Genomic DNA, 20,956 nt, shown 5'->3' on the forward strand with positions numbered 1-20,956 from the left:
TTGAGTAAAAAAAGCAAGAAACCTCAAGTGCCTGTAATATGATCCCACTTTTGGCCAAGCAGTGACAAAAGTCTTGTGATTTCTGATTATAATTACAGAGAACACAGAAGAAAGAGTGGGAAGATATATGGCGGGATATGGCTGTATACGTATTACATTCGCCTGACCAGGGAAGAGGAGGGATGAGGTGGGGGGAGGGACAAGGGTGCAGCAAGTCATAAAATAAAACAGGGGACGTCCCTGGAGGTCCAGTGGTTAAGACTTCATGCTGTCAATGCAGAGGGCCTGCATTGGTGGAGAAACTCAGATCCCACATGCTGTACAGCACAGCCAAGAGAGTAAAAAAAAAAAAAAAAGAAAATTATTTTTTAAAAAACTGAAGAAAAAAGAGAATACTAAATACTATATAGGAAATGGCCATATTTATGCATTTATATAAAATTGTGCATATAGCACAAAGAAATTATCAAAAAAGAATGAACACACAAAAATGCCTTAAATCTGCAATGGAGTTAACCGAGTGCTGCGAGTGGCCTCAATCGGGGGGCCTGGGGGTGAGCTGGCGAGGGCACCAGCCAGTGAGGGGGCCTCGCTGTCCTCCTGCGAGGACCAAGGACACCTATGGGTGAGGCGACACTGTGAGGGCACCTGGGCTGTGTCCAGCCAGCTGGGAGAAGGAAAAAGGCGTTGAGGGTCTCATTTGAATTTGGGGCAAAGTGCAAGAACAGGGGAGAGTATTAACAGGAGGACTGAAATTTGAGAGTTCATGGGAACAGGAGATCAGAAGCCATTGCAGGCAAAGGGTTAGAATGGGGGTAAAAGAAGCATCTGTGAATGTGAGCGAGGGCAAAGCTCAGTCGGATGTGAGACAGGACCCAGGCTGCGGTGGACAGGGGACCTGGAGGCCCACAGCAGAGGCCTGCCTCAGAAGTAGGATGTGACTATCAGTCTCCGAGTTGCAGGAGAAGAGAAAATGGGAAACCAAAGGATGACACCAAGTACAGGCCAGTTCTTATCAACCAACATACACACTTTTAATTGCAAAAAGTAAAAATTTTTGTCACATGAAACCTTAATGTACATACATTCTTTACGAGTTTGCGGTACTTTAAGTTACAATCAACATTCCACACTGAACACAGAATAACATCTTAGACCATTCGGAACCCACGTGGCTGGACAGGTGTCCGCCCCTCTGCTCACGGGGCCCCCCTGGGGCCCGCCACCCCTGGCTCCCCAGAGAGGAACTGCAGCCATTCTGGATCCCGTCCCTGGTGGTGGCAAGGACTTTGCCGAGTGCCTAGTTCCCGTTCCCTTCCGCCCTAGGTGTCTGTCACTGACCTTCCCGCGGGAAGGACGAGGAGGAAGAGACCACGGCCAGCGTTTTTCTGAGGATGAGACTATGGAGAGAAGTTTGGAGGGAAGGTCATCTATGACGGAGGCTGCACCTTCTCTGGGAATGATGGCATGTGTCCACCCAGTTCCAGTCACCAACTCTCACAGGTAAGCGTTTGTTCCTGAAATGGCTGGAAGTGTTCTGAGGGGCTGAAGCTTGAAGGCTGGGACCCTGCTGAGCTGTAGGTCAAGGTGGCTTTGCAGGCTGACCTCACCTCCCCCGCAGAGCCATGGAGAGGGATAAGGAGGTAAATTAAGCCTGGCGTGAAGCGGATGTCCCAACTCTCCAATTTCTGTCTGAAACTCAAAACTAAGCTGGTTTCCTTTCTCAGCACGGGTGTCTACAGCTATGGCCCACTCTTGGATTGACGCTGGCTGACAGACAGACAGACAGACGCATGAAGGCAGCAGTGGCCTGTGGGCAGACCCATCACGTCTGGACAGTTCCAGGCCTCCGCTTGGGAGTTTCGTAACATCTCTTCTCTCCAATATTCTGCAAAGATCTGGATGTCTCACAGTCTCGAGAGAGGGAGACATGATGGGTGTAGTTAGCTCTAATGCTGAAATTATGCAGGGCAGGAAAACCAGACACAAAGCGACCTGGACGACAGACGAGCTGGCTGGAGGCCTTCTCACCAGGGCCAGCACTTAAGAGCCATGCCGCGCCCAGGGCGGGTGGACTCAGACGTGGTGCACGAGGGAGACCACCTGTCCATCTTCTCTTGAGATGCTTCTGCAGAAGCAGCTGCAGGATATGGAGGGGCTGATGGCGACAGAGCACAAACTTTCCATCTGTGACAGAGCTCGCTCTGTAAGCACCTCACCTTCCTAGCTGCCTGGCCCTGACGTGCATCAGCTCTGGACCCAATATCCATGGGTCCGAACGTGGAGAGATTCTCAAACCAAAATGCTATTTTAAAGCACATCTCTGGCACTCCCTTCCTTCAACCAACTTTAGTGGTTGCAAAAGCTGAAATGAGGAAGTTAATGAGTGTGGAACTTATAAGTCAGGAGAATTTGTCTTCTAGCAATAGGAAAACTCAAAAGTCTAAAATATTCCTGTTTAATAACTGATTCTCAAAAGGTAGACCAGATCGACTCTCTCCCTGCACTAGTTTTTTTCGTCTACAACCTGGCCCCTGCTGGGTGAGGATTACATGAGAAGCAAACATCTACTCTGAGGGTTTCAATTTTCACTACGGAAGCCACTGGCTAATGAGCAAAACTGCATCCAGACTGTATTAAAATGACTGAGGGACTTCCCTGGTGGTCCAGTGGTTAAGACTCTGCTCCCAGTGCAGGGGGTGTGGGTTCAATCCCTGGTCTGGCAACTAAGATCCCACATGCTATGCGGTGCAGCCAAAAAAAAAAAAGGAACACTGCCTATATAAAAAACATAAAATGACTGAGGCCATCACCTGCAGCTAAGGAATTATTTTGTTTTAAAATTGCTCCTACACCGAGGCCTATGCTGGGTTTTGGAAGAAGGGGATAGAAAACCATGAACTAAAACAACAAGTGATGTAAACTCCAAGGGGACCCACAACTGGAATTGGGCTGAGTCCCTCTGCTGGTCACACATCTGGAAACTTGCGGTGATGGGAAAATGGCTGGAACGTTCACTCCTAAAAAGCGCTTTCAGATGGGGACAGGGGAAGGGCTTTTCATAGAAGTCATCTGTTAGCTTCTCTCCATTTCTGTCTCAGTTTTGAAAACAAACCCTGGAGAGTTTGTGGCTTGCTGACCCTGCCCCTAGGTTCTCCCACTCAGCTGGGCACACCAGAGTCAGCTAGACCCACGGCTTTGTTCCTGGGCACCACTCTGCACTGCAGCAGGAAGACACTGTGCTGTGGAGCCAGCCATCGACTGCCAGCAAAGGAACTGTCCTCGGCCCCAGTTTCTTTACTTGTAAATGAGGCTCTCATAGCTGCTTCACAGGACTGGGCAGAGATCAGAGAAGATCACGCGTACCCAGATACTCTGAAGCTGGAACGGACTATTTCATTGTTAAGAAACATTGCTATGGCTTTCTCTCAGAAAATGACCCCAAATTTGTCTATTTCATAGATTGTTTCGTTATTTCACCAAAGAGGCAGATTCTGTTTTCATAAACTATGGTTAGTTTACTCTCTCCCCCTGCTGAACAAATTGAGAGTGCGTAGAGGGTAAGTTCTACTTATGTTCTTCATGAACCAGGACAGAGGTAGTGTTCTTTTCAACATCCGACTCTTGGAGACCTCAGGACACCTGGATGTAATGCCTCAAACTGAGGCCAAAGCAGCCTTTCTCCCCAGAGAGCTGACTTCTCCCGAGAAACACAGTACATGAGTTTCACTGCCATGTCACCTCTGGGTAAACACTCAACAAACTTGTGAGCAAGGACCTCTGTTTAAAGCAAGCCCTGTGGCTTTGTCCTTAGGGTGGTGGTAGACACGGGGATTTCTATGGCCCCACCTGCCCCCTGACCCTGCTTCCTCATCTTCATGAGCCTCCTTCCCACATTGGGTCATATGGAGGAACTTTTGCTGCTTCCACGGAGGAGCTGAGAGCGAGGTGAGCAGGGGTGACCCTGCGGCACCCTCACACAAAGCCTTGGGTAACTAGAAAGGAACTAGCTGGTTACTTACTGACCACTGACCAGTCAGTGGTAGATTCTGCTTTTCAGAATTACCTTGAGAAGGTGGTACATTACTTAAAAAACCTTCTTTGAAGAATTTCACCCCTAACATAAATCTACATTCAATTCTGAACGGGACAGATTTTAAGTAAAATGAGTAGTGTACACACGGAAAGTTTCTACTTATCTGCTGCCAGACCGTTCTTTGTTGAAGACAGCGGACAGCTCTGGGGACCTCCCACAGGAGGCCTCAGAACACCCCCCCACACACAAGGTTCTTTCAGTTTTAAGTTGAAGAGGGCATTTTATGATCATTTAAGCTGTGAAGGGCTGGAGTAAAATGGGGAAGGAACACGGGGTAATTCATAAAAACACAACGGGGAATTTCGATCATCAAAACAGTTGCTTTGCTCCTAAGGAACCCTTCTCTTTTGTTAACCCAAAGGGCCTAATTTAAGAGAACTCTGAGAGACCTCTAAAGAACTTGTTTACGTATCACCAAGGGCAAGGACACTGCAAAGGCTCTGAAAGTATGCACAAAGCTGGCCTCTGAATGGTCCCTCTGATTTAAAACCTCTTAAATTGTAACTGCTTAGCAGCGTGCCTTTTATACGGGCATGAAGTTTTGTTTATCCTGTGTTACTTCACACATGGTACTGATTCTTTTAAGCAAAAATTCCCTCAGGTACAGTTCATCCTATTTTCACTCAAGTCCGTGGAGGAGGCTCTGAGCGATATGAACCCTCCCTGTCCTTTACAAGCCCCTAAACAGGCCATTCAAGCACACACTGATCCTCACTGATGCTCATGAGATGTGTAGACAAAGAGGGCCTGGGACAAGGTGCAGAGGTGCCTCCAAAGGATGAGGAGGACCCCACAGTGAGTCCCACCCTCTTCCCCCACCACTGTCTGCCTCTGGTCTGTAACTCAACACAGCAGACACCCCCACTGTCTGTCTGATTTCTGCAGTTTAGAACCAGGGGCTGTAGCATGGTCTGCTTCTTTTCCTTCAGCCTGGCAATGGCATGATCATGGGCCAGATATTTAACAAAGTCGATAAAGGAACAATAAAGGGGGAAAGGAAACAAAAAAAGAGTGTCCTTATTTGTACACTTAAGACATACAGAAAGCACTCGGGGAAAACAACGAGCAGAGCGAATCGTCCAATCAAAAGGAACATGGTGTTGTATTTTCACAAGAATTAAAAACACCTCACCTTGGTTCCCAGTACAGAGTCAGAGAAATCATTTCAAGACAGAGAGTCGCACAGTCGCACGGCCAGCTGACCAGCACTTTGCGTCTGGAGTTCCTTCCCTAGCCACATGACAACATCACTTTGACACATCTGTAAAACATCTTCTCTGCAGAAAGTCGGACCCTAAAGATCAAACCCGGGGAGGCACCCTCTCCCTGGGCCAGCACTCTTAACTCACCCCCCTCTGAAGACATTTGGTAAAAGCAACACGGCTGATGAGAGCAGTGCTGCCTCAGCAGTAAAGGGCTCTGGCTGGGCCAAGGGAGGGGTGCGGGGAGCCCAACTGCTGAGAAGCCGGCCAGACAGGCGAGGGAGCAGGGGAGGGAGGGGGAGACTGAGAACCTGACCGAATAGAGGAAGGTATTACCTTAGGAATTACCACTTCAATTACAGTCAGGCTCTGACCTGGCATCGGAGACTCCAAGAGCCACGCGCACTTGGGAGAGAAGTGCACTTCTCGAGTGCAGCTTGAGGTTATTTGATCCTTTTCACTGGTTCGAGATTCCACTGTGCTTGGGAAACTGCCATGACTTCTTTAACCCTCCGTGGCTTTCCAAAAGATGTGCAGGGTGGTGTTACCAGGGAGATGGGACAGGCAGGCCCACCTGGCAGAGGATGGCGCTGAAGTCAGGACCTGCTGACTGCCCTCTCGTGGCCAGGAGCCAGCAGAGGAGATCATGCCATGCAAGTGAGGGAGGGTACCAACCCTGCTCCCTGCCTGAAGGCAGCCTCAAGGCTTTGGTGCCAAGGGGCTGGGCAGAGGCCTGTCTCTCATAGACAGGTATTGGTGGCGGAGTCCTGGCCAAGCGGCTGGGCTGGAAGAGCTGGGAGGCCCAGGCTCTGGCCTTTGCCTCCAGCACACAACTGGCTCACACACGCATGCACGGGAATGGTGACTAAGTAACCAACCCCTGGAAAGTGGTTTCATTGTTTTTTGTTTTTATTCTCCCCGTTTCGATCTGGTCTTCAGCTCTCAAAGCTGTTCCTTTAGATCTGTGTCCTATAGCTCTGACAGGGTGGTTCCATCGCAGACGACCAAAGGCTGGATCCCTCTGGCCATGATGTAGACCTTCCAGTGGGTGGCACCAGCGTAGCCTTGAAGGGAGACAGCGACAGGAAAGCGTGTAAGTGGTAGGGACTGGGCCGACTTGTGGGCACGAGCTAGGCGGGTCTGCAGAGCTGCCCTCAGATTCACCTACAGCCTCAGAGGCCATTCCTGGTCTGGAGGTCTGTGAGCTCTTCCTAGCATAAGTGTCCCCAGCTATCATCAGTCCTCTCTGTAAACTGACATCCAATGGGTTCATCCAACCATGAACCAAAGTGTTTCAGCGTCACCCCTCACCTGGGTAACTGTGAATCAGTTCGGCAGGTTTACAAAAGCAGGATGTTCTAGATACGGCTGATGCATCTGTGTGTGCTAAGTGGCTTCATCTGTGTCCGACTCTGTGCGACCCTATAGACTGCAGTCCCCCGGGCTCCCGTGTCCATGGGATCCTCCAGGTAAGGATACTGGAGTGAGTTGCCAAGCCCTCCTCCAGGGGATCACCCCAACCCATGGACCGAACTTGCGGCTCTTCCATCCCCTGCGTTGGCAGGTGGGCTCTTTACCACTAGCAGCACCTGGGAAGCCCCAGGTCAGGCTGATGCGCGTGCGTGTGCGCTAAGTCGCTCAGTTGTGTCCGACTCTGTGCGACCCCACAGACAGCAGCCCACCAGGCTCCTCTGTCCATGGGGTTCTCCAGGCAAGAGTACTGGAGTGGGCTGCCATACTCATCCAGGGGATCCTCAAGGGGATCTTCCTGACCCAGGGATCAAACCCGCATTTCCTGAGGCTTCTGCACTGCAGGCAGACTGAGCCACCAGTGAAGCCCCAGATAAGGTTGATATGGAGCATCACTTTTTTTCAGCAGAAAGACAGGATGGGATCTAAGGGAGGCCAGGGCACCCCGTCCAGCTCTCCTGAGGTTATACACAACATGGTCTCGTTATAGAACAGCCAGATTAACCCAAACCAATAACTTCCTAAATTGCTTTCTGCAAACAGTAGCACTCTATAAGACAGTCCAGGGCAAAAAGGGTTCCATGGTCAAGTAAGTTTGAAAAACACCAGATCCCTCCAGGGCTTTTCAGAGCCTTCTGTACACTAATGTGTACTGTGTTTCAACAAGACAGGCATTTCCCAAAGACAGTGACTCAAGAGCCCTATTTGCCAAGGGTCTTTCCCAAGGGCTGTTTTATGAACCCAAAGGTCATGACCTGTATCATTTAAGCATTGCTATCTAGGAATGGGCTCAAAAGGTAAAATTAAAAAACTTTAATACATCTGTAACTGATGAAAAATTTTCTAGAGAAGGATATACCACTCATCTTTAAACTGGGAGCACTGACTGGAATGTAACCTCTGCTTGGTGACTCAAGAAAGATCACTATGAGCCGTGACTGTACCATCACGGCAGGTAACATGGGCTCACCAGCGTCAGCCTCTGACGCTTGACACCCACATCACTCTTGAAAATGCCGTCCGCCATGGGTTTTCTGGTGATCGTGGGCACTGTCCTCTGAAGCCAGCCATCATGGGATAATGCTTATTTTGTCAACAAACCCAGAATCTGCTTGACACAGTGCTATTCTTGAGGGTCTCTGAGGTGCAGGAGCGGCCATCTGTTTAACAGCCACTAAAGTTACTCTCGTCCACTGTCAGGGTCTGCCTTTCTGTCCTCATTTTCCCCTGCGGCAGCTGCAGCCATTGCTTCTGTTTCTGCCGCTGCTCCCTGAGTCCACTGGCCTCCCCAGCCCTCCCCACCCCCAGCCTTCTCCTGACTCGCCCTCTTCCCTGGTTCTCATCAGCCTCCATCCCTTCTCCACATTCCTATCACGTTCTGCCCTTCACGGACACTGCCAAGCACAGGGCTTCTTTCCCTCCAGTCAGCAAGCTGGCTGGTCACAGAACGACAAGGATCAGTCTCTGGATTCTGGGCCATTCCAGACTAGCCACACCAGCCTTTGATCAAAGAGTCAAAGCTTCTTTGATCACTGCCAGTCACCCATCTTTTTTTTTTTCTTCCTTTTTTCCTTAATTCTATAATTGGCACTCGGGATGCTTGTGGGAGCTGAAAACCTGGAATTTGGATAACAAAAGTGTTTCTGTAGCTGTCTGAACTGTCAGGCATTTGTAGAACATAAGACAGAAACTTTTTCAAGCACAGCTACACATTCCAAAACCAGAATGCCATACAGACTTGTGCAGCATCACTCCACTACAGAACGACGGGTTTGGAGTAATTTCCACACAAGAATCCTCTTTTCTTGCAGTAATCCTCAAGGGCCAGGCCAGCTGTTCTCCATTATCGGCTAAATGCTTAATTTGAGCATTGTTTTCATTTTTAAATTGAAATTTAAGTTATGAAACTTGGATTAAAGTTTGGCAGTTTTCAGTATGCACCCTACCTCCAAGTGAGGTGAGAGGTTTCTAGGGACTGGGGTCTTCCAAATAGAAAAACTTAAAAGAAATAAAATTGGAAAATCAGTCTGGGCTCTGTCAGGGAGTCAGGGCTCCCCTAGGTTCTGTGAGGCAAGAAAAACAAGAAGGGCAATGGTGATGCTTGTTGATTTATTTTGCTTCTGCCAAGACAGTTCTATTGTCAAACTGCCAGTGGTTGATTCAAGTCTGTTTCTTCGGAACCAATTTTTAGATGGTAAGGCACAGAACAAGTCACAGTCAGGAAATCATGGAGCCTAGGGCGGGTCATGACTGTGAGGCTGTGACCAGACTGTGGGATCCACAAAGAAGGTAGTATTTCCTTGTGTGGCTGTTGCCCTTACATACTGCTTGAATTGTTTTACTAGCAAACGGGGCACAGAAAGGGATTCATCAAATCTGAATTGGACCTCCTCTGGCTTGACTGTGTAAAAGGAGTCACTTAAAACTGACGCTTTACCTAACTGACCGCTGGGCCTTGGAATGGTCACCTCTCCTCTCTTGGTCTCAATTACCTTATCTGCAAACAAAGTATTGCTCTGAATATTTTCCATAATAATTCCTCCTAATCTGAAATCTCTAAAGCCAATGGACACATGCATTCTAAATGTGCATATGACCCATTTCTCTTTGCTACATTTTCTTAGTACTTATCATTACATCTAAGCATAAATAATTGACCTTGCTAATAAAAAAAGCTATTTTTGACTTTAATAAATATTTGTAAAGGCAATATTTAATTTTTAGAATGCTTTTTTGAGTTAAACACTAAAAAGACCCTGTGGCTGACCCTGCCCTCTGGGGGCACCACGTACCGATGTCGCCTGGCTCCAGTGGCATCGCCACGGACTGGCAGTGGCTGCGGCACTGGAAGGGCGGGAGGAGCTGCAGCATGGCCTCCCCGCTGCCGACGGTGAACAGGTCATGCATCCTGTGCATCTGGAGGAAAGGACACAGGGGAAGGAAAGGAAAACCAAGTCAAATCCAGGGGCATGGGAGAGGACACAAAAATTCTTACACATGTGGCTCTGGGTTTCCTAGCAGCCTAAGCAAAGAGGAAGACAGAACCAAGGATAAAACTCCCAATTTTGTTCGAAAGACAAAAAACAAATTAGTTTCTGCTAAGCATGGCATCTCCCTGTACTGAGGCTAAGGGAAGATTTCTATTTTTTTGGCCATGTTAAGGGGGCATGGGGGATTTTAGCTCCCAACCAGAGTTCAAATCTGCATTCTCTGCCATGGAAGCTCAGGGTCTTAACCACTGGACTGTCAGGGAAGTCCCATGGTAAGATCTCTTCTAGGGTTTTTCTTAAAGAGACATTGTGTAGTTTTGTGGGCAACATCTGCAATGATAGCCCTGCAGCAGAAATGGCTCAAGTTTCATAATTCAATTTCTAGCCATAGTTTCCAAGCAGGTCATAGGCAAAATATCTAATTGTGTTTTAACAAAAGTCTCGCAGGGGCCAACATGTGGTGGTCTAAATATGCAATCATCTGAGGGTCTGGTTTGATCCAGACAGTCTGTATATCCTCTGGGCAATGGTCTGTGGAATATTATTTCTTACTGTCAGACTATTCAAGAGAAACGGACAGCAGCAAGTTCAAGTTTACAATTTTTTGGCAAGACCCAGGTGAGCAGATACATGATGCTACTGATTAAGGACTAAAGTTAAGATCAGCCTCTGATTTTGAAAGCTAAGGATGTACAACTGCACAAGTAACTACAGGTCTCTGAGGGCATATGGACTGTAGTCGCCAGCTCCTCCATCCATGGAGTTTTCCAGGCAAGGAGTATGGCAACCCAAAGGAGTGGGTTGCCATTTCTTCCTCCAGGGGATGTTCCTGACCCAGAGAACAAGCTGGCATCTCCTGCATCGGCAGGTAGAGTCCCTACCATTGAACCACGAGGGAATCAGTCCTGCTTCCAGCGAGCATTAAGTGCAACCTGCTGTGTGCTTGGGGTTTGGGAGGGGCAGGGAACAGAAACAAAGGGATAGGGTGCTCTTGGTCAGACTTCTCCTTCTGTCTAGATGGCAAGAGAAAACCCCAATCCCTTATGCACCCTTACAAAGCAGGAGTCCGAAGTCTGACTCCTTAGGCCATGTCCTGTTTTTTTCCTACCATTTGGGTCCTCTGGAGCCTGAGAATGTGGTCCTGCCTTCTCCTGCCTCCCAACCCTGGTCTCCCTGTTGCTTCCCACAGGCCCTGGCCATGACTCTGTGTCCATAGAAACGCTTCGAGCCACAGCAACTGCTGCTGTAGTGACAGAAGGAGGACGAGTGTCTGGAGCTGCTGTGACTGACAGAAGCCCTGTCATGAGCAGTCTTTAAAAAATTCCAGAAGACCAAAAATTAAGCAGACATATCTCTATTTCACATAGGCCTGAGAGGGGCTGGGACCAAGCTCCTCCACATTGAGGATGAGGAGAAGCAGGCAACAGGATGGACTGGGCCAGCCCTGGGCAACATCGTGGGGTGGGTGCAGTGGGCCTTGGAGCCCCTCACCTCTTCCCCCAGGGTCTCCCAACAATGGGACCCCACTGCTTATCTTTTATCCCAAGGCTGCCTCTTGGAATCTGGGCCCACAGACACATGACTTTTCCAGGGCCCAGGGATGTGGAACAAGGGTGGAGTAACGTGGCTGTGGAGAAAGGAGAGCCTGGGCCAGGGTGGGGAACAGATGCTCTAAGAAATCAGACTCTCAGAATTCCTGCCTATTTGGGCCACTCCCCTCCCAAAAACATCCTTGAGAACCACAACAAGATATTCTGACAGGCGTCTGCAGAACTCTGTATTTACCCCTTTGGCTGGGCTCCCTGGTGTCCCTGTTCGGCAGACTGGTGAAATTAAGATTCAAGTGGGAAAACCCAAGACAGTGATAAAAGCCCTCACCCATAGTTTTTTCATATATCATAATTATGAAGATGAAATCATACCAGGGCCCCGAGTTCTAGCCGAAGGCAGCAGAATAAACTTCTTTAAAACCTGAGGCCAGAGCCCAGCACCTCCACCCTACAGCTGGCAGGCAGAAGTTCTTACTTCTAGACAAAATGATTGTTTTTTAAAGGCTTTGAAATTCCTTTAACACGATTCAGCACATTTGGACCCAAACAATAGTGTCAGGAGGTTAAAGACACAACCCAGAGTTGGTAAGGGTCACAGTTCAGCAAATTTAATTTTTTAACAAAGGAAAATTCATCCTTTTAATTATTCCAAACCAATCCAGACTCAAAAAGCTTCCTCAGGGTTGAGACTCAACAAAAGAGCAATTCAGAGAAAAGTAAACAGACACAAACACAGAACAGCTCTGCCCAGTCTGCTGGCCCCAGAGGTATAAATGTGGGCTCACGGGTACTTGGCCACGGATGGAGGTAAGAGGCAGTACCACACACTGCCTCAGGCACGCGCTTGTCAACCCTTCTGTTCCCAAACCACGCTCCCAAGCTTTTTGCTCTCCCTTTTTGCTCTCCATCTGAAGCTTCTCATTTGTTTATTTCTGGGGAAAGCCAATCTGGGAGTGGAGAATGAGGTGAGACCTCTTATTAACTTGCTGTGTCCTTGGGCAAATCATTTAATTTCTCACAGAATGAGAAACGTTGGACTGTTCATTTACACACTATTCGTTCACAGTCTGCCTGCTCTCTACTTGGAGGTAGAGAAGCCCAACTACATGCTCAGGAATCTTTAAACTTGAGGATTCTACTTCCTTTAATGTAGAAAGGTAGCTTGCCCCCAGGTGTTAAGGGCAGGAAATAGATCTGCAAGGTCACTAGACTTTCTGGAAGCATGCCTTCAGTAAAAAGTCAGGCTGCTGCAGGTGTGTTGGCAAGCAGTAGGAAGAGAGAACTCCAGATTCTGTGGGTGACCCTTCAAGTCACCCTCTGGGAAGGCTTTGATTTTGACATCAGCCCAGGTACCAAATGAGAAAAATTCTAGATCCAAATCTTCTCAGAATTTCCTACCTTACTCCCCACAACAGGTTCTGGTTGAAGAAGGAAGCATTTTTTCAAGGAGGCTTCGTTTGGAAACGGCAGATACGTGAAAACAGGGAAAAGCTCATGTAAAATGTGTGATCTGTTCAGCGGTCTTCTCCTGTAGAATGTGTACAAGAGGGAAAAAGTAGTTAAACTGGGCAACCGAGCCCAACACCATGGCTAAAGGGAGCTCGGCGAGGGTGGGAAAACTGTGGGTGGTGGGTGAAGAGGGAAAGATGTCAGGACAACAACTGAAGTATTCAGTCCATGAAGAACAGTCATGCCGAATCAATTAACTGAAACATCACACACACACACACACACTCACTCACTCTACAGCCACAATTTGTCTTGTGTGGGTGGGGTGTTTATAAAATCCAGCTAAAACAACATATAGAGGGAGAAAAGAAACACTCCATTCATTCTCTCTTGGCAAAGAGACTGAAGTAACAGCAGGCAGGGCAAGAGAGAAGGGAGGAGGGAGGCAACAATCATGACCCTTTTGAAGTGGAGCAGTATGACGTGGGAAGCCTGTATCAGCTCGTAAACGCAGTATTTGATCATGCAAATAAACAGCAAATTTAAAGAAAGGCAGAAGCAGAGGAGCTACACAACAAAAAGCCTGAAAAAGCAGTTTTAATCCTTTTTGGAATGATTCTAGAAGTAAACTTGCGTTCCTTTTATTTGTTGAAAGCAAAGTTCACCCCCAAGAAATGGCCCATGTCGTCTATCAGACCCGAGAAGGAACAGGGAGATAGATGCGGGTTTCAGTGTTGGCTGGGTGACCTTAAGCAAAGTACTTAACCTCTCTGTGTCCCACTTTTCCTGAACTGAAAAACGACAATGACAATTCCGACTTCCCAGCGCTATTATGAGCATCTCCAATGAGTAACAGACACTAAGCACCAAGGCATGCTGCCTGGCAAACAAATGCCACAAAATAACCTTCCCTTTTATTCTTTGTGCTCTCTCTGCAGTCCTCAACACTCAGGACCCACTCAGCATGAAAGCAAATGCTAAACACTGCAGTTAGAAGTGAGTGATGCTTCTATTAGGCAATCTCGGTGTCCACCATGGTGACGCCCCTCTCGACACATCTCTTCAACTCATCTCCTTCTCTCCATCAGTTTTTCAACACTCTGCTCTGGGGTTATCACTTGACTTGGAGGGTGTGGTGCAAAGTTTACACAGTGCCGGGCATAGCAGGTCTCGGCAGCAATTAGTACCGTTTTTACATTTGGTCTGCCTTCTTTCTGTACATAGCTGGGTGCCCCTTTCCGCACTCACCATGGATACGGAAATGGGAACCACCGTCCAGGAAAGCAGCGCCACCACTTGGTGAAAAACCCTTCGGTGAAGCCTTCTGTCACCTCCGGATACTGGCACAAAAAATCCTGAAGCCCCTCAGTCGACAGGGACTGTCCCGTCTTGGGGAGGCAGAAAACAAAAGTGCAACAAGACAACACGGAATTACTTATCAGGAATGTCCCAGGGCCTGATGTTTTCTAGCCATTGAATGGGTTACGAAGGCAGTGGGAGAAGCAGTCTTTCTGCATACCTTGATCACTTGAGGATGCAGTCTCTCAAATTTCCTTGGGGTATCTTCCAGGAGCATCACCTGGAGGGGTAATTTCTGGGCACAGCCAGTGCAGTTGGCAGGGATGGGGTCCGACTCATTCTGCTCACAGTCATTTGTCCGCCAGGGGTCAAAGTCTGAGAGAGGAAGGGATGTGGAGAAAGCAGATACAGCGGGTGAATCCAGGAGGCCCAGCAATGGAGACAGAGAGGCATAATAATTTTAAAAGCTCACAGTGATCACCACGGACGACCGCTGAAAAAGTACAAATCAAATAAGTTAACCCTCAAGAAGGAAACAGAGAGCCTAGCTGGGGACAGAGGTGGAGAGGGGAGGTGCTTCTCTCTGTATACTCTTCTAGGCTTTGTGGAAAATATTTTTTAACACGTACAAGTAACTCCTAAGTCAAATCAATAACTGAAGTCAGACAGTTTGGAGAGCTGTATTTGTGACATGGGGTTGGAGATGCAGTTCTTTCTTTACATCTCTCGACATGTAAACACCAACAGGTCTGAACCGGCTACAGCACGTGGGGGAGGGGCAGGCAGGCAGGGTGGTCCCACTGCCAGTGATGCCAGCATTTCTCTGATATCCTAGACCCTGAGCTCACAGGTACAAGGCCGGGCCAGGACGGCTCTGGGAAGGAAGAGTGAGAAATGGGTGCAGAGAGAAGGGATGGAGAGGACAGATGGGACTTTTCAGGGCCCATCTGTGGAATAAAGTAAATGGCCTCTGCTCATCAGCACTCTGTCCCAGTTCGGGGGAGGGGAAAGGGCTACTAACTGGCTTCCAGCCCCAAGGACTGCAGGGTGGTCAGAACTAGAACACCCCACTCAGGCCCTGATGTGAGAGCTCGCTGGCTCCCCCACACCCTACTCTGGTGGGTCCTTCTTTGAGGGGTTGGCTTTGTTTCTATGCAGCCCTTCTTGGTTTTCTCTGCGTTCCTTCCCTTTGAGACTATTCTGTTCATAATATTATTGCATTATGTCTTGTTTGCTTTCTGTTCCAGTCTGGGTTTCATCTGTGTTCTCTGAGATATGTGTTTGTGATAGATCTTTAATGTGAATCCAAAATGTTTCACCAGATGGTTTCTGATCAAAACCCAATGAAAACCCAATCAGGAGAAAGCCTAGAACAAAAGACAACAGACAACCGAATGTGGCTGAAAGGAAACCAGTTCTGTGAGCCAAGAAACAGACGTGGAAGCTGACTCTGAACACAAAATATTTTCTGTAGTGAGCACAAGGCAGGAGTCTGCAGGATAAGGAACACTCACCAGGGGAGGGCAGTGCGTGTGCTCAGCGCGTCCTGAGCCCGCATCTCCTGCTGACAGACCCTGTGTCTCCCGCAGGCAGCACCACCCACTATTCTCACCCCCAGGGGGAGCACATGCCGCAGCATACAGCGATCACCGCAAGCCTCCAGGGGCAGCGGAAAAACCTTCGGTGGCACCTGTTTTAGCGGCACGCTGAGGCTGCAGTTACCCCTTTATTTTCCCTTCTGGAGTATTTTCACATGTTCCTTATTAGAAGTCAAATATGACGAACTCTTGCCAAAACACAAGAACTCCGGGTAATGGACATACAATGAGGCATAAGTAATCGTGCTCAACATGTGTTCATTCAGTCCTGTCTGACTCTTTGTGACCCCACGGACTGTAGCCCACCAGGCTCCTCTGTCCATGGGATTCTCCAGGCAAGAATACTGGAGTGGGTTGCCATTTTCTCCTCCAGGGGATCTTCCCAACCCAGGGAGAGAACCCACATCTCCTGCATGATAGGCAGATTCTTTACCACTGAGCCACCTGGGAAGCCCCCATTGCAACTTATGTTGAGTCAAATTCAATTTAAAAGTCTTAATTCTCACAGAAGATGCCAAAATAGAGCCCTGAGGCAACATACTATGTTACAATTATACAGCGTTTCAGTTTCCAGAGTACTGGGGGGGGGGGGGGGAACTAAGGTGATCAGCACCGAGCCCAATATGAGTTGTATTTCCGTAGGTAGTATACTGTTTACTCTTACCATGTAATTATTGAGCAGGCATCACTATTCTGCTTTTATAGATGAGCAAACTGAGAGTGAAGGCAAGAGGAACCACCACCCAAGGGGGCGGGGTGGGAACAGCACAGAGACTGCTGAGGAAGACAGTGATGAGGGCTCTAGGGCTTCCTTCTAGGAAGGTTATTCTGACTAGGGTGTCCTGGAAGAGGGAGGCTGGGAAGAGGCAGACCCAGTCATGCTTTGTTTTTATCCTTTTACTGGGGAGGGAGGAGGTATATGGTGATGAGAGGGGAAATTTAACAGCAGTCTAACTGAGCCAGTGACCTTGGGAAGAAAGGGGTGATTCCAGAGGCAGTGATGACAAAAATCCATGGCTCTCAGCAGCACTGCTGAGACCATCTATACAGGCTGAGATGGTCCAAGAGCTCTTCATTTAAGGGAGACACTGGAGGGCTGCAAATACTTATTATCACATTTTTCTGCAGTAACATGTCATATTCCAAATGAGTCCATTAATTATGACAATCGTATCAGGAGTGAAGTGCTGGGAGAAATTCTGATTTATACAAAGGTGCTTCATGGGCTGTGCTTGTGCTTAGTCACTCAGTCATGCCCGACTCTGTGACCCCATGGACTGTAGCCTGCCAGGCTCCTCTGTCCATGGGGATTCTCAAGGCAAGAATACTGGAGTGGGTTGCCATGCCCTCTTCTAGGGGATCTTCCCAACCCAGGGATCGAACCCAGGTCTCCTGCACTGCAGGCAGATTCTTTACCCGCTTCATGGGCTAGTAGCAGCAATTCTAAACCTAAGAGTATCAAGGAGTATCAAGAGTATCAAATTCACTTAATTTAGTTTTATTCTGAGCTTTAGGTATTCTTGGGATTTCCAGGTAGAGATGCTTCAACAGCAGGTGGAGGAAGAAAACCCAGAGAGGAAAAGAAAACAAGAAGAGAATACTAAAAAGAGAATTTAAGAAGGTGGCAGAATACAAGACAGAGATCTCTCAACATGTAAACACCAGCAGTGTCCTTATATTGCGTCTGTGCGTGCTCAGTCGCTTCAGCTGAGTCTGGCTCTTTGCGACCCTGTGGACTGTAGCCCACCAGGCTCCTCTGTCCCTGGGATTCTGCAGGCAAGTATACTGGAGGGAGTTGCCATGTCCTCTTCCAGGGGATCTTCCCCACCAGGGATCAGACCTGCATTTCCTGCACTGTAGGCCAATTCCTTACCCACTGAGAAACCCTGTTCTTACGCTACTAACCATAATCTTTTAAAAACAGAAACGAAGAATGATCTCATTCATAATAACTGGCAAAAAATTTAACAAAAAAGGTAGAACTATAAAATTTTACTGAAGGATATAAAGTAAGACCTAGATAAATGACTAAATGTCATAAAAATATCAAGTCTACTCAAAAACACATACACATAAATTTAATACAACTGGGTAGAATTTCATCAGAGTCTCTTATTGGTCAAGGTGGGGATGAGGCAGGGCTGTGACAACTGCATTCTAAAGTCTATCTAGAAAGAAAAATGTATGAGAATAACAGCAGGCAACAATCCACCACCTGCCAAATTAACTCTAGGAGATGTTTACGTGCCCAAAGGCATCCGGGGGTAACAAAAATGAATTATAAAGTATGGTCATGCTTATAATCTATGCGGGATACACCTTTAGGCACAGGTACAGTTAGAGAATGTAGCAAGAGCCTCGTGACAGACCCTGGGCATGTGGCAGACCCGAGGACCCTCACCTCTGACTGCTCATGGCTCACCTCTGTGCTGGGCAGGAGGAGGGCAGGTCTGGAGGCAAAGGGCACTGTTCTGTTCTGTGTAGATAATATGGACAAGCAGTCCACAGAAAAACAAATACAAATGGCCTAAAAACACAACTGAAAAGACATCCACCTTCACTGATAACTAAAGAAATGCAACTTAAAGTGAGATACCACTTTTCAGTCACTTGACTGGCAAAACAATGATAATATCCAGGGTAGATGAGCAATACATGTTAATGAAAGTTACACACTGACATAAGTTTATGAAGATAATTTTTTAGTATTTATATTAAAATGTAAATGTCCATGCTTTCTGACCCAGGTATTCTACTTCCAAGAATCTGTTTTACAGAAATAATAGTGAAGTGTTAGTTGCTCAGTCACGTTCGACTCTTTGCGACCCCCTGGACTATAGTCCGCCAGGCTCCTCTCTCCATGGGATTCTCCAGGTGAGAATACTGGAGTGGGTAGTCATTCCCTTCTCCAGGGGATTATCCTAACTCAGGTATCAAACCTGGGTCTCCCACATCGCTGGGAGATTCTTTACCATCTGAAGCACTGGGGAAGCGCCACAGAAATAATAGTACACGTATATGAAAGTATGTGTACATGAATGTCCCAAATCTTTTTTTTTTTAACAGCAAAAAAATGTAGAAACTGTTATTAAGCAGTCCTCAGACAATGGAATAATATAAACTCCCGAAAAATGTGTGTTCTGGGTTGAACAGTGTCCCCCCGCTAAAATTTAAGTCCTTCTGGAAGCTCAGAATTTGACCATATTTGGAAATAGGTTCCTTGCAGATATAATTAATTAAAGATGAGGTGATACTGAAGTGGGGTGGGCCCTAAATTCAATCTACATGCATTCTTATCAGAAGAAGAGAGGCTGCATGACAACTCCCAGAAGGGAGATGGCCATACAGAATTCTGTGGCCACAGCTAAGGATGCTGAGGACTGATGGCAACCAGCAGAACCTGGGAGAAGCCAGGGATCCATCCCTAGAGACTCTGAGGAGAAGAGCCCTGGAACACCTTGATTTTGGATTTCTAGCCTCCAAAACTGTGAGAAGATTAGTTTCTGTTGTTTTAATTCACCTGACCTTTGATACTTTGTTACAGCAAACTTAGAAACTAATACAATGTGCCTAGCCAAAGATATTTACATAAGCCTTCCTTGTGTGTGTGAATCAAAAAACATTTTATATTTATAGATATAAAGTATAGCAATCTGCACAGCCATGTAAAAACTCAGAAGGATGGATGTGTATTCAAATTATTACCAGTGGTTGCCTGGGTGGAGGAGTTGGGAGGGATAGAGGTGAGAGAATTTACTTCATTAAAAATGTATTTTTGGATTTTCCTGGCAGTGTAGGGGTTAAGACTCTGTGCTCCCAATGCAAGGAGCACGGGCTTTATTCCTGGAAGAGAAATAAAGATGCCACATGCCATGTGGCACAGCCAAAAAAAGTTTAAAAAATATATTTTCAAAAATCAAAATCTTATGTCTTTTTTTTTTGTCTTCATATATGTTTTATGTATTTTCCAAATAAAAATGTCTTTGGAGGGAATTCCCTGGTGGTCCAGTGGTTAGGACTCTGAGCTTTCACTGCCAAGGGCCCAGGTTCAATCCCTGGTAGGGGAACTAAGATCCTGAAAGCCATGCAGCACGGTGGAGAAAAAAAGGATACGTGTATATGCAGAACAGAATCACTCTGCTGTACAGCTGAAACACAACATTGTTAATCAACTATGCTTCAATAAAAAAAAATTTTTTTTACGTCTTTGAAGACCATGAAGACTCAAACGGAGAGTATTAACTTTTAATGCAGAGTTTAGTGATCTTGGAAGGCAGGCCCCTGAAGAGGTACCTGGCAGAAGAGGAACCTGGGCCAGGGTGGTGGCCAGCCAAGGAAGAGGGGAGGCGATGAGGACAAACAGCCCCCAGAATGGAGCAGTTCATGCACTCCACCTGAATTAAGGGGAGCCTGCACTTAAAGAGGAAGAGCTACTCTGGACTTCTCTGCAGTCTTTGTCACCAAGATGGATCAAGAATGTGCTCATATTTGTTTCAGAAAGGGATTGAGGAATGGCTAAGCAGTGAAGTGACCAGGAGGAGGGGGGCTGTGTACAGTTGGGGCTCCTTCTCCCCTTCTCACAGAATTTCTAACAACAAAAGGAAAAGAGACTAGACTTCAACTTGGCCCCCATCTGTCTGAAAAGGTTTTGTCTGCTGTGTGCTCTGTGAGCAAAATCTCACTCATGCTGGAAAATAGCCAACAGCACACAGCAGACCATCCCACACCACCCTGGTCCACGGCTTTTCTTCCGTTACCGAACACATTGCATCTCGTTTCTCTTCAGCCCTCCTCAGCGTCTGTCCACTTGTCCTCCAGCACCAGACACAAAGGAAGTTGGATGGCAATCCCTAACTTTCTTTTGATTTCCAAGGCTTCTTTACTCAAGGTATCCTCCTTATACAAGCTATGCATGTTATACTAAAAAAACAGTTGTGCCAGAGAAGTCAAACTCCACATTATTAGAGTTCGATAAAAGACAGGACCTGGATTCCAAATTCTCACTGTGATCATGGCATCGTTTCACTGTGTGAGATGTCAAAAACAGTCTTGCAGACAAAACACAGCCTTGAAGGTAAGGAAGGCAGAATCTGTAACCTCCCAGGCTTCTCTGTGAGTTGGGCACCCTGCAGAACGGCAGCGAGCCAGGGCCTGTCAGGAGGCTTCCTGGTGCCTGAGAGTTGTTTACAAAAGAAACGCACCCAGGCTCGCTGGCTTGCTGTGAACAATCGTAACATACTCTGGAATTTGAAGTGGAGAGTCCTTTTACACAGACTATTAATCTGGCAAAAAGCAAAATATA

At 47.4% G+C, this 20,956-nt stretch overlaps 1 protein-coding gene across 4 annotated transcripts in view; it reads right to left on the bottom strand.

The window, feature by feature from the left end:
* Positions 1–1,011: 1,011 nt before the first annotated feature.
* Positions 1,012–20,956, bottom strand: part of CUNH6orf89 (chromosome unknown C6orf89 homolog) — a 35,528-nt gene continuing 15,583 nt past the window's right edge. For 3 of the 4 annotated variants that reach the window (XM_040249800.1, XM_040249799.1, XM_040249798.1), the window contains 5 exons: positions 14,277–14,431; positions 14,006–14,145; positions 12,707–12,836; positions 9,561–9,684; positions 5,183–6,362 (listed from right to left, as the gene is read on the bottom strand). In XM_040249800.1, coding sequence (XP_040105734.1) covers positions 6,268–6,362; positions 9,561–9,684; positions 12,707–12,836; positions 14,006–14,145; positions 14,277–14,431 — 644 coding nt within the window. In that variant the 3' untranslated portion in view covers positions 5,183–6,267. Of the gene's footprint in view, positions 6,363–9,560; positions 9,685–12,706; positions 12,837–14,005; positions 14,146–14,276; positions 14,432–20,956 lie in introns of all 4 variants that reach the window. The other variant, XM_040249797.1, reaches the window with a different exon arrangement.

The sequence above is a fragment of the Oryx dammah genome, unplaced genomic scaffold (genome assembly GCF_014754425.2).
Source record: "Oryx dammah isolate SB20612 unplaced genomic scaffold, SCBI_Odam_1.1 HiC_scaffold_11, whole genome shotgun sequence".
NCBI lineage: Eukaryota > Metazoa > Chordata > Mammalia > Artiodactyla > Bovidae > Oryx > Oryx dammah.